Raw genomic sequence first — 13,677 nt, forward strand, 5'->3', positions numbered from 1 at the left:
TCTTACAACCGCACTTATAAACATTTACATCTTTCTCCACTTGTTATGCTTTCGTTCAGCCTGAACGAAGTAGCATAACCATGTAAGTTGGTTTTGTCTGTTACAACAAAAACCCTTTCGTCGACCGTGCCTTGTCTATTAATAGAACAGTGTGGCTTATTTGTTCGGGATACCGTAGTATTTTGTTGTTGCAAAATGGTCTGGCTTTATCCCTTTATTGTTGTTTTTATAAAAACAACGTTTGTTTATTAGTGGAGAACGATGGTAATGTTTACCAGGGGGTAAGGCAGGGAATACCTAGGTTTCGGAAAGAGCCACCAATCCTCATCAGTTCCCTTGTTTTTGTCTGGGATATTCTCCCCAGAAGTTATTTTAAGAATAACTTCTATGACAAAAAACATTTTTTTTACCCAAGTGACGAGATCGTAAGCTCAATAGAAGAGGAACCAAAGAATTAAATAAAACTAAAATTCTCTTGGAAAGTCTTCTAAATCTTACAACCGCACTTATAAACATTTACATCTTTCTCCACTTGTTATGCTTTCGTTCAGCCTGAACGAAGTAGCATAACCATGTAAGTTGGTTTTGTCTGTTACAACAAAAACCCTTTCGTCGACCGTGCCTTGTCTATTAATAGAACAGTGTGGCTTATTTGTTCGGGATACCGTAGTATTTTGTTGTTGCAAAATGGTCTGGCTTTATCCCTTTATTGTAAAATCGCAAAATACGATAAACACAAGAAACACTACACGTTCTTGTATATGTATGAATATACTTTGTAAGTTCTATTATGAATATTTCGAGGAGTTACAAACGGAATGACAAAGCCAATAGCTCCTTTCCATAATATCCACCAACTACGACATTTCATTGGTCTGAGATGTGCATTAAAGTGTTACCGTATGTTATGTGTTATGTTATGTTTTTGGTACATGTTTATGCCATAAACGGCAATCATCCAAGATCTAAACTTTTATTTAATATGGGACGCTTCAAAAAAGCATTACGACAACAGACGTTAAGATTTGATTCGCAATTCTTAAAATATATGACATCATTGTCAATGAGTGGGATCCGATTTTAATTTTTTTATGTTCGAGTAAGCTCCCGGTTGAAACTTTGACTTTTTGGGAACAATATCTTAAATCTCACTCTGATTTACCGCAATGGTCGACAATGGAAGATTTCCTAATTAATAAGCATAAAGTATTGGAAAGAATAGATCGCCTTTAAAGTCCATATGTTCCTCAATAGCTGACTTTCAAATAGGTGGTCTAGTAGTTGCCAACTGCAAATCTGGCTGGTATGACAAGAACAAAATTATTTAAGAATTTAAGATTTTAGTGAAGTGAGTGATATAAACCTTGCAGATCCATTAAACGTGTTGATTGAAAGTGACATACAGGGTGAGATGAAAAAACTGCAACCAATTTCAGACTGCTGCCATTTCTAGGCCATTCGTCCGACAGCTGTTAAAATTATTCAAGTGACAGCTCATTATATTCTTTAAAAGCATACAAAAGCATTTTTGTGAGAATTTCCCAGAAAAAAGTTATTCGTGCTGGAATTCAAGCGTGATGGTGTGATTTCTTTATATTTGCCTGGAAAACCACAAGTGGCTATTGTTAGAGCACTTCAGCATTTAAATGGGAATAAATGTTTTGTGTCTCGTTCCATCGCTCGTTATCGTGATACTGGTAGCGTAGACCGACGTTAAGGAAGTGGAAGTTGGCTACCAGAACTCAAGCGCCATGGTGATGGTGTGGCCGCCATAACAGCCGATGGTCGCTCTCCGCTCATATAAATCGACCGTGGCATCAGAATAAATGCCGAATATTATTGCGAAAATATTCTGGAGGGTGTATTGAAGCCTTGGGCATGCAAACATTTTGGCCGCATTCCTTGGACATTCCAACAAGAGACTCAGCACCTTCACGCGCCGAGTATACTGTAGAGAGTATACTGGTATTTTTATTGGCCAAATCACAATGGTTTCTAATGTCTTGTATAAAATAAAATATGTATATTTCGTATGAGATAACGTTTTTGCAAGTGGCCACAGAATGGCAAATTGATCGACCGCTAGCATCAAATATACTTCGGAAAGAAATATATGTTAAAAACATGCTAGCAGAGGGTCGAACTATACATTTATTGTTAAAAAAATTCATAATATACATGAGAAAATCATACGAATTTACATTGAAGAAAAAAATTGTTATTTTCGAACTTAACATATATCTTCATTTTTACATTCATAAAGTAGTGAGTATTTACGACTTCCATTTGAGTCAACGCCGGCCTAACCAAAAGAGAATTGTTCAGACAAGAAGATTGTCTGATTGCCATACATATGGACACGAAAATATTAAATCACTTTATGTGGTTAAATGGAATAGCTACAATTTGAACAAGATGGACTATGCTCAAAGAGCAAGCCCTGTCTATAATAAACTTAAAATGTGTAAAATGGACTCGACGGTATTTACATACGTTGTGTAATAACAAAATAACTTCTATGGGCCATATATCGTATGGAAAATATGCATTCTTTCATGTCGTTTTAGAATGTCGATGTTCGCCCCATTATAATACAAGAATATGGTTACAAAAGTCATCGACTTCGACTTGGAAATGTCGCCTTTATCGATAGTTGTATCTTCTCTAATTTCAATACCAAATTTGTCCATGAAGAAGATCGAGGTGATCGACAAAATAAAATAATTTAGGTAAAACCTATAAATAGTGAACACCTGCGTCCATAGTTTATCATAAATGCTGGCGCGGTCCGCAGTGCCGTCCCGTAGTTTTAGTCTTTAATGTATTTTTTTAAGCCTAATAATTCCTAGATCTGACTCATATATTGACCCAATTCTTATTATAAATAATGAACCGACTAAATAGAAATAAATACCCATGCCAAAAATGTCAATACGTGATCACGTACCGCTCGATTTAAAGTGTTTTACAACAGCCATAGGTTTTTATTTGAAAGTCAGCAACCTAACTGATATACCACATATATGGAAAAGTTTATATATCACTTGTTTATATAAGCCCCATGTAAGAGCTCAGCTAAATTTTAGTATTGTACAAGGGGCGATACCAAAATATCTACCTATGTACAAATTTTTCTGTAAGATGGTTCTCTAACCCCAAATTAGCCTTAATACACATTTTAAGCCAAATCGATTCGTAAATTGCGCGAAGTATAGAGTAACCCCAATAGGCCCCGTAGAACGGTTCCTGCGATATAAGTATTTCGAAAGTTTCTTAATGTTTAATTTAGGTTGAAAATTATTGTTTTACTACCTTAACAATGGTTTGACGCATAATTAATTTGTAAATGATTAACATCTTTGAAATCTGTCAATGTCAACAGATTTCAACGAGTGGCGAATGGCGCCAACGCCGCCTTACTTCATGTTGGGGTCGTTGCTTTTTATTAAAAACACTCTCTCTTCTTCTATCGCCCCGATACGTACAAATACTCTTCCCCGCTATCGTGCAAATTAAGGTAATACTGTTGACCAAAACTCTTTTTACTTATTATTAATAAAGCCTGGCTTTTGCTTATTTTATAAACAAACAAACAAACTAACCCTCGATTGTGTTTCTATTTATCCTATTTTTGTTTTATTTGGCACAAACATTTATTACTTCGGACTGGATAACGAACTGTCGGAAATAAGAAATTAATTGTTTTCTTCTTTTGCAAAGCCAAACTCCATAATCACCATCAACAAAAACATACAGTCCATCTTATCGTCATCGTCACCATCATCTTTATTATCATCTCGTTTTCAAACAACGTAAAGTAGAAAAAGTACCTTGTGAAAAAAATACATTCTTTAAAAAGGAATTAAAATAAGTTAAAAAGTATCAGTCGGTTCCTCCGACAGATGTATACCCTCAGCCAATGTTCGATTATTTAAATATATTTTGATTTCTGTTATGTTCAAAGGTTCAATATTGTCCATTTCATATCGGACCTAAATAAATACTATATAAATATTGCCAGGTTTGGTCTATATTGGTAACTTCATCATAAAATCCATATTCATCCCATGTTTCTGGTTAAGAGAAATATTTAGATATAGCAAATTGTAAAGAATCACTGACTTGTTTCGTAAGTTATGACAGATAAAAGTATTGACAATTGTGACCCGTTGTGGGTGAGGTACCAGAAGAGATTCGCAGATATATATCATTTTCACGACAGATTTTATTTGTATGTGTGAAAATTTATGAGAGTTGAACGCTTATTTGACTTACTTTGAGAGTTTGGTTTCTCAAAATCGTAACCCTATGTGTGGGATGTACCAGAAGAAATGGTCTGACCTTTACCATCTTTATAACAGATCTTGTGTTGGTGTACATATTAAGATGCCGGAATGGAATCGGATGTTTATTTCGTGGATATTCAAAATTTTGACACTTTGTGGGGAAGGTACCAGAAGGATAGGACCGATATATCCCATCTTCAGAACAGATCTTGTGTTAGTGGAAATAATGGAATGTGTGAAATATAAAGAGAACCTTTATGCTTATTTCGGATATTCAAAATTTTGACACTTTGTGGGGGAGGTACCAGAAGGATAGGACTGATATATCCCATCTTCAGAACAGATCTTGTGTTAGTGGAAATAATGGAATGTGTGAAATATAAAGAGAACCTTTATGCTTATTTCGGATTTTATAAACATTTTGGTTATTCAAAACTGACACTTTCTGGGGGTGGTACCAGAAGGAATGGTTCGATCTCTACCTCCATTGTAACAGATCCTGCGTTGATAGAAATATTCAGATGTGCCAAGTCTAAATGGAGTCAGATATTTATTTTACGTATTTTGAACTAATGAATATTCAACATTTCGACTCTTTTCCATCTTAACACCAGACCTTGGGTTAATAAAATTATTGCGATGTGTGAAATTTGAAGACAATCGAACAGTTACATCACATTTATAAGAGTTGCAATTATTCAACATTTTGACTCTTTAGGGGAGGTACTTGATAGAGTGGACCTATATTGTCATTTTCGCACCTAACCTGGCACTAACGTAAATATTCGGATTTGCAAAGTTGGAGCAAAATAGGATTATCGTTTTTCTTTCTGTTCAGAAAATATATATTTAGTGTTCCTGTTCCTGTACCGGAACACAACGATGATCGTAGAGTACCGCAACCGGAGCGCTAAAAAATCGTAGTTTGAAAAAGTCGGAGCACTAAAAAAATGTAATGTTCCCCAATCGGAGCATTAAAAAATCGTAGTGTACCATATGCACCACATTAAAAAAATATACTAGCATCAATTTGCGTTTTATGATTTGAAAAAAAAATTAGATGTTTGATTTTTGGTATAATAGCATTTATAATGAATAAAATGTTTATAATGGAAGAAATTAAAGTTTTTTATGTTTAATATTTATATACATTATTAAGTAAAACAATAGTATCTAATTGAACTTTCTATCCGACGTTTCTAATTGTACAAAATTTGATGTGAGAAAATACTGTTTGCATAAGTGGAAATTTAAAAAGAATCAAAACAACGTACTTAATTAAACATACTTAATACTCATTTATTCATAGGTATTTAATTTTTATTACATAAATGTATTTTTAATATATAAATTTAACTAATGAAACAAGTTAAACATAATAAATATAAATAGAAAATACGGAAAATGTAATGCGCTTTTTTGTTCGATACAGTTTGCATATTACTCAGGATGTTTCCGGAATGTACACTTAAAATCTTGTTATTACAAATTTGCAAATTATACGCAACTTCGTTATGTTTCATTTGTATTGAACAAATCTAAAAGAGAAATTTGTAATTATTCACCGAATAGAAAAAAATTGGCATTTGGGCATATATTGTACAAAATATTGTTCTTAAAAATAATAAGACTATCAATACTCCGATGCGAAATTGTGACCAGCTATATTTTAGATATAAGAACATATATTGATGTAGTACCTGTGGTTTGGTTTTATTTACACCGTAATCATAAAACTTATTTTAAACACTCAGCCATACTTTATAAAATATTTAGTTTTTTTACACCTACATTCATAATTTTTCAGTACCACAAAATAGCAGTTAAATTATCATAATAACTTATTTTAAACACTCAGGCATATTTTATAAAATATTAAATTTTTTTACACCTACATTCATTAATTTTTCAGTACCACACAAAGAGCAGTTAAATTATCATAATAACCCATTACAACAAAAACAAACCCCCAACAACCACTAATGACACTATTGCTTCCAAGGAAGCAACGACCGGCTACAGGACACGATTTTCAAATCGGGAGGGAACGACTCAATACTGAATTACAGTGACGTCATCCATGACAGTATTCAGCAACATAGTGAACAATTGTCCGCGCTCCTGGAAAATACAAAAACGCTGAGGCTCAGTCAGGAAAGTGTTCCTTCTATCTTTGGAAATGACTCCTCACTCTCTGATGAGGAAGTTGACATCACGGCCATTTCCTCGTCTCAAAGTGGTAAGTCATTTCAAAAAGCCGCTAAGAACACTCCCAACGAGACTTACGCAGCGTCACAAATCCAGGAGGGATCATCGTCGGTCACCTCCGATGTTACAAGCTTCGATCGGCTAGACGACATCAAAGTAGGTACTGGCAGGAATCCTACCAGCAACCCTACCTCTCACGAAGACGCCGACCCGAAGGAGGCGAAAGCAAGGCGGGGCTATAAAAGGTCGGTAATTTACTGTAAGAAATTTATCGGCCAAGACCCCGCGCAGTTAACGGAGAGAGAGAGGATTCTGATTAAGATGAACCTCAAAGTAATTGCAAAGTTTGAAAAGAACCACCCGCATTTACCCAGCTGTTCTCTTAATCAGGATCTTCTAACTCTCCTACCATCTGCTATCAACAGTAGGGAAAACCCACCCGTGGTTCAACCCTCTGTTGAGGGCCCTGCGGAGGTCAGTAAATCCACCACCGATAACAAGACCACTCCGGTTGTTGTTCACGCGGTGGCGCTAAGTGCTGACCCTGCTGGGTCAAATCCACCCTTCACGCTCAGCGTTGAAGAGGGGCGGTCTACAGAGAAACCACACCCTGAGGCCAAGAAGGCATCTCCGGCCCGGCTTCTCGGCCTACACCTACAACTTCCACTCCGTCCGTCAGCAAGTCGATCGTGACCAAACCGCCCCTACCAGCCCCTTCAAGCTCTAAGCCTGATAAGGTCCACAAGGGGGAGGTCAAGTCGCAAACGGCAGGCCAAACAGGACGGAAGGACCGGAAGGTTAAATCAGCGACAGTCGATGGCTGCCATTCGAAGATCTACTGAGGGAGCTTGTCTTTACGGGAGAGGGCGACCCAAGAAGAATGGATTATCTGGTCACCGCAGTATCTGGATTTCGCGATCTATGGCAAGGCTGTAATCTGGCGGCTGTATCCTGTCGTAAGGTATTGACAGCTTCGGTACCACCACCATCCATGGATCCGGCACGCATCCTGACAATACTGAGCAAGCAAAACCCCAACCTCAGAACAGACAACTGGCGTCTTGTCAGTTCAAGAACTGGGGGAGGGGGTCTGGTCATCAAAGTATCTATGTATACGGATGGGCAAAAGTACCTTCAAGCTCGTGGGGGAAATTGCACTTCGGCGCCGGCTGGATCCGTTTTCGGCTAACGCCGTTGCATTAGGAGGAGGAAAATAGCAGCTACTTAGCATCATGCAGATTAATCTGCATCACTGCAAAGCAGCTGCTGCCGAACTCCTCCTATTTCTCACGAAAGCTGAAGTAGACATAGCCCTGGTTCAGGAGCCCTATGTATACAATAATATGGTAACTGGACTAGGGAGTGGGTAGTTCGTCTCTTACGCGGTCTCCAATGGTGATAAGGTAAGGACGTGTATTGTTGCCAAAAAGAGTTTAAATCTTATCGTCCTTAGCAACTACATTGGAGGAGACGTTACGGTGGCGAGAATGGATTCTAAATCCGGGAGGGTTCCCATTTTTATCTCTCTCTACCTAACGTACGAGCGACCTGACCCACCTGGCCACGAAGTAGAGGAGCTGCTCAAAGATCTGGCTGACAAAGGGCAACTAATTATAGGTTGTGATGCCAACGCACACCACTTTCAATGGGGCAGCAACGACACCAATGTCAGAGGTGAGTTATCTTAAAATATAATCTCAAAATATGTGATAGGGGCAACGATGCAACATTTCAAATCAAAGACAGGGCAGAGGTGATTGACCTCACCCTTACTAACAAGGATGAATCTCTTATACAAGACTGGAAAGTTTCTCGTTCTCGTTCTCAGACCACCGGAAGATAGTTTTCAAAATCTTAGTAGAGGGTATTCATCAAAAACCACATGGAAACCTAAGAAAGGCAAATTGAGACAAATTTACGGTTTAGCTGGTTATACCTAGGCTTCACTGTTTCGACAACATGGTCTTAACCTCAACCCTCGATATAGACAACTTCGTAAATGCGATAACGAGTGCCTTGACTGATTGCTATGAAAAAGTCTGTCCGCTTACCAACCCAGGCAAAAAATGTCAACCATTTTGGTGGTCAAAACATTTAGCCAATTTAAGGAGGGACAGTAGACGACAATAGGGCCAACAAGACCAAACTATGTACAGACTGGGATGCCTATAAGACATCCTTTAACAAGTACAACAGTGAGATCCAGAAGGCCAAGCGCACACCTTGGGTATGCTTCACTGAGTCGATAGAAAGTGTCAACGATGCCTCCAGATTTCGTAAAGTCCTTTCGAAGGATCCTAAATCCATAGGAAGTATAAAACGGACTGACGGCACATGGACTGACTCTGGATTAGAGACTCTCAACCTGCTGGCCAACACACACTTTCCCGGCTATATCGACACGCAAGCAATCGGCAAACCGATCAAGTGCATCGTGTTCGTACGGCTAGAGACCAAAACTTGGTTGACAGAATTGTAAGCTTACCCAAAATTAAGTGGGCTATAGACACATTTAATCCTTTTAAATACCCAGGGCCAGACGGTATTGTTCCCGCTATGATCTAGCGTGTCTCAGCGTCAATATCCCCAATACTGGGGGAGATTTTCAAAGCTTTTCTTTGTCTATCCTACATCCCGGAATCATGGAGAGAAGTCACAGTCACTTATATCCCCAAAGCGGGGAAACCGAGTCACTCACTTCCTAAAGACTATAGACCGATAAGTCTCTTATCCTTCTTATTGAAAACTTTGGAAAGGCTGATAGACATCAGATCTCTACTACCCAAGACCGCCATCAGCACTGCTCAGCATGCGCATATGAAAGGTAAATTTGTTGAAACAGCGCAACATGATGTCGTAGGGTATATAGAGAAGAACATGAGTGGTTCCTTATTCACCTTGGCTGCCTTCCTCGATATTGAAGGAGCCTTCAACAACGTCACGTCAGAATCCATTCATGACTTACTATCAAAACTTAAGGTACCCCAACTCCTCATAGACTGGATTGATACTATGCTTAGCAGCAGAATCATCAACTCGAGCATTGGGGAAATATTCGTCAGGAAATCGGTCACTAGGATCACGCCGCAAAGGGGGCGTCCTATCACCATTACTCTGGCTTTTGGTTATTTATAATATACTTATAGATCTAGAGGTAACAGGGACAAAAGTAGTCGCATACGCTGATGATGTCGTCCTATTATTTGCCGGGAAATTCCTGCATACAATATCTGACCTAATGCAAGGAGCTCTAGTCGCCCTATCCCGATGGGCACGTCGCAATGGACTAGGCGTGAACCCATCAAAGACAGAGCTTGTCCTTTTCACCAAAAAACGTAAATATCCTTCATTTACACCACCGATGCTAGATGGAGTCACTTTAAACCTCTCACTAGAAGCAAAATACCTTGGCACTATCCTCGACCGCCATTTAAGTTGGAAGAGGAACACTGAGGAACGAGCTAAGAGAGGCTTGATCGCACTCTATTCCTGTAAGAACTCCATAGGTAAAAGCTGGGGCCTCATGAGGCTAGTTCGGGATTGAAGTCGATTCGATTCGATGGTTGTTGTTGTGTTGTTTAACGTGTTTTTGTACCTCTACCATTTACCAAAAAATACGCAAACTCTTTGGGAGCAGAGTGTAAAGGATAAATTCTCCCTTTCGTCTTGGAAAAATTTGGATGCTTTTCTTACTGAGCGAATTCGTACGCTCATGTGTCTTCATGTCATGCACGGCTCTGATCTAAGCGATCTTTGTATAAATTGCCTTCGTAGCGGTCATGAAGTAATGAAATGTGATAGCAAACGTCGTTGTTCGAAGTGCAATAAGGCACATCATACATTGTTGTATCGGGAAGATATTACATTGGGTAATTCGAATCAAAACTTCCACTGTGGCATCTAATGTTGCTCAAAATTCGAGTTCTGTGCAATCTAATTCGGAAAATAATGCAGCATCCACTGGATGTGTACCTCGTCAAGTGATTCACGCGGCACAGAACAAAGCTGTACTTTTGGTTACAGCAATGGTGAATATCGTTCACCAAGGTGTTTTGTATCCTGCTAGGGCGCTAATAGATCATGTATTCTCTGCTAATGTTGTTGTATCAGGAGTAAGTTCTTCGTTACTGCAAGCAAATCTTTTCGTATAGAAATAAGCAGTCCATTAAGTACTTCTCTGACATTAGTAACAAATGTGTTAGTGTTGCGTAACATTTCAGGAAATCTTCCATAATTTGTGGTCAATTCAGACTTAAGGACCCAAATCTCTGATCTTCGCTTGGCAGACGTCAATCCTTTTGAACCACGTACTGTAGATCTTTTTCCCAAAATTGTATTAGATTGTCGTCCGATTTTGTCTGGAGCTTTAGTGGCTCAAAACTCAGTGTTTGGCTGGCCTGTCACTGATCCTATCCCACAGTACAAGTTCGAACTTTCGCCACTAATATTGACTTAGCAGATGAAGATAAACTTTACCACACATTGTTGAGATTCTGGGAACTTGAGGAAACTCATAAAAGAAAAAGATTATACCCATCGAACCGTTTTAGTGAGGAGAATTACGTTCGCACTACTCGTAGGAACTTAGAGGGTACATATATTGCTACGCTACCAGTAAAAGGTGAGATTGGCGCTACTGGGTATTTTGGAGAATCTCGCTCAAATGTTCTGAAACAAATTTATCATAACAAAAAATCGTTGATGAAGAGGTCCGATGTAAAAATAGTTTACGATCAAGTATTATCAGAATACTTAGAACTTGATCACATGAGGACAGTATGGGACCTTTCGTCGACAAAGTTCGAGCTTAGAATATGAACTGCCATTAATAGAGCTATTTTATATCGTTTCCCTTCTGAGCATTTGGTTGACGCTCGATTGCTGTGGAAGCTAGCAGTTCTAAAGATTTGGGTATTAGATGGAATACGCGGTTAGATTGTTTCTACTTTGCAGTTAACCCCATTGGTAATAATTCCAGATACAAGAAGTTCTTTCGGCTATTGCGAAATTGTTTGACCCCGTTGGTTGGTTGGCCCCAGTCATTGTGACAGCGAAAATTACAATGCAGAAGGTTTGACTGGACAATGTTGTTTGGGATGATTCACTTTTGGCAGCTATGAGGCTGATTGGAAAAGGTTCGTCGAATCATATTAGGAGTTTCTGCAGAATTTCATGTCTTTCCCGATGCCTCGGAAAAGGCATAAGCCGGGGTAGTCCATATGCGTGTCGAATCCACAGATGGAAAAATTTTCGTCCATTTGCTATAGTGCCCCGCTTAGAGCTTTGAGGATCAATTTTAGCTTCAGATCTTTTAAAAGCTATAGTTCGGGAAATATATATCGAATTTCTTCAAATTTATTGCTGGATAGATTCCACTACAGTGCTTGCTTGGCTGAAGAACTTCAACATTGACCACATTCGTTGCAAATGTTGGCAATCACAACTGGTACCATTTCAATCGGAAGATAACCCCGCAGACATAGGAAATCGAGGTAAGTCTCCCTCAGAATTGTCTTCCTCCCGCCTATAATGGCACGGTCCAAATTGGTTAGGTAATAAATCTGTATGGTCGAATCATAATTTGGTTACCTTTGAAACTGACCACGAAATGCGAATAGTTCGACCTCATTTTTCGTTCTTTTTGTCGACCTTGGAACTAACTTTTAGTGTTTGCATAAAGCGTTTCTAGACATTGGTATAGAAACCACTTTTCTTATCCTTGCAAGGTAATTTCGTCATCAAAAATAACTGACGATCGCACTCGGCTAGTAATTATTGCTCAAAAGATGCATTTCTGTAACGAGTACAAGAATTTGTTGGACAAAATACCGTTAGATGATAAGAGTTTCATACTTCCCCTTAATGCTTTCGTGGATGATAGTGGCGTCATGCGGATGAATGGTAGATTGGGACATTTATCCACGCTTTTCCATTCTGACCGATTCCCTATCATTCTCCCCCATCTTAGTTCTTTGGTTCTCAGATTGACCGAATATACTCACCTCAAATGTGTACACGGTGATATTCGATTGATGTTGCGTACTTTGAGATTGGAATATAGGATTCCACGTATGAAAAATCTCATTCCTTTGGCTGTTTGGCATAGTAAAGTCTGCATTTTATTAAAAAACGTAGAAGAACAACTTTTAATCGGTCATTTACAAATATTTTATTATTGAATGTTCTGAAATGTATGTCGTTCTTTAGCTCACAAAGAATAGACACAAGCTATTATCTTAATGATCGAATAGTTAAGGCCTTTACAACTTTAGGATTTATTAAGCGATGGTGCAAGGAATTTGCAGAATTTGCTATATTATTCATTCAAATTCAATTGAATCTGTACAAAACAATTCCTTCTGTATTTCCTTGAAAGACGTGACTAGACCCCATTATCTCTACCTTGGAATTCAGATTGAGTATAATACAATCACCTTATGATCTCGTCACTTGGATAAAAAAAGTTTTTTTGTAATAGAAGTTATTTTTAAAATAACTTCTGGGGAAAATATCCAGACAAAAAACAAGGGAACTGATGAGGATTGGTGGCTCTTTCCGTAACCTAGGTATTCCCTGCCTTACCCTCTGGTAAACATTACCATCGTTCTCCACTAATAAACAAACGTTGTTTTTATAAAAACAACAATAAAACAACAACAACAAAATACTTTGGTATTCCGAACAAATAAACCAACACTGTTCTAAATTACCTACATTTAAAGTAGCCGCTCAACTTACATTCCTCTTAAATGTCATTCAAGGTAAAATAACATCTGATTTTATTTGAATAGAATTTTAATAAATGTCCCTTTCAGACTGTCTATGCGAATACACTTCTTCGGTTTTTAGTCGAATTTAATAAATTATATCATCTCTTCGATCTTTCTGAAAATCTTAACATAATAACAAGAAAAATAATGTTACAATTGCTTAGTATTATATATCCTTGGGAAACATTTTGTAAATATATTTATAGTTTTGTCTGTAATGATATTTCTAATCTTTAAAATTTATATATTATATTTTTATTGGTGTTTTTTCGCGTTGTCAAAAAAATATCAAAATCAGTCCAGCCGTTCTTGAGTTATAAGCATAGTAATTAACATAACTTTTTTATGTTTATACAGATAATGTAATTTTCTCTCAAGGTTGAATATTCATGTTTTCTCGATGAATATAGCTA

General features: G+C 37.9%; 1 protein-coding gene across 3 annotated transcripts in view; it reads right to left on the reverse strand.

Moving 5' to 3' along the window:
• The window catches only part of LOC101889831 (disco-interacting protein 2), a 436,327-nt gene that overhangs the window by 20,476 nt on the left and 402,174 nt on the right, over positions 1-13,677 (reverse strand). Inside the window, exon 17 of one of the 3 annotated variants that reach the window (XM_059131490.1) lies at positions 5,697-5,824. The exons of the other annotated variants lie outside the window; for them this stretch is intronic. Within the exon in view, the coding sequence (XP_058987473.1) occupies positions 5,799-5,824 (26 nt within the window). The 3' untranslated portion in view covers positions 5,697-5,798. Of the gene's footprint in view, positions 1-5,696; positions 5,825-13,677 lie in introns of those variants that run through there. 3 annotated transcript variants of the gene reach the window in all.

This window comes from Musca domestica, unplaced genomic scaffold (assembly GCF_030504385.1).
Source record: "Musca domestica strain aabys unplaced genomic scaffold, Musca_domestica.polishedcontigs.V.1.1 9, whole genome shotgun sequence".
In the NCBI taxonomy this organism is placed as follows: Eukaryota; Metazoa; Arthropoda; class Insecta; order Diptera; family Muscidae; genus Musca; species Musca domestica.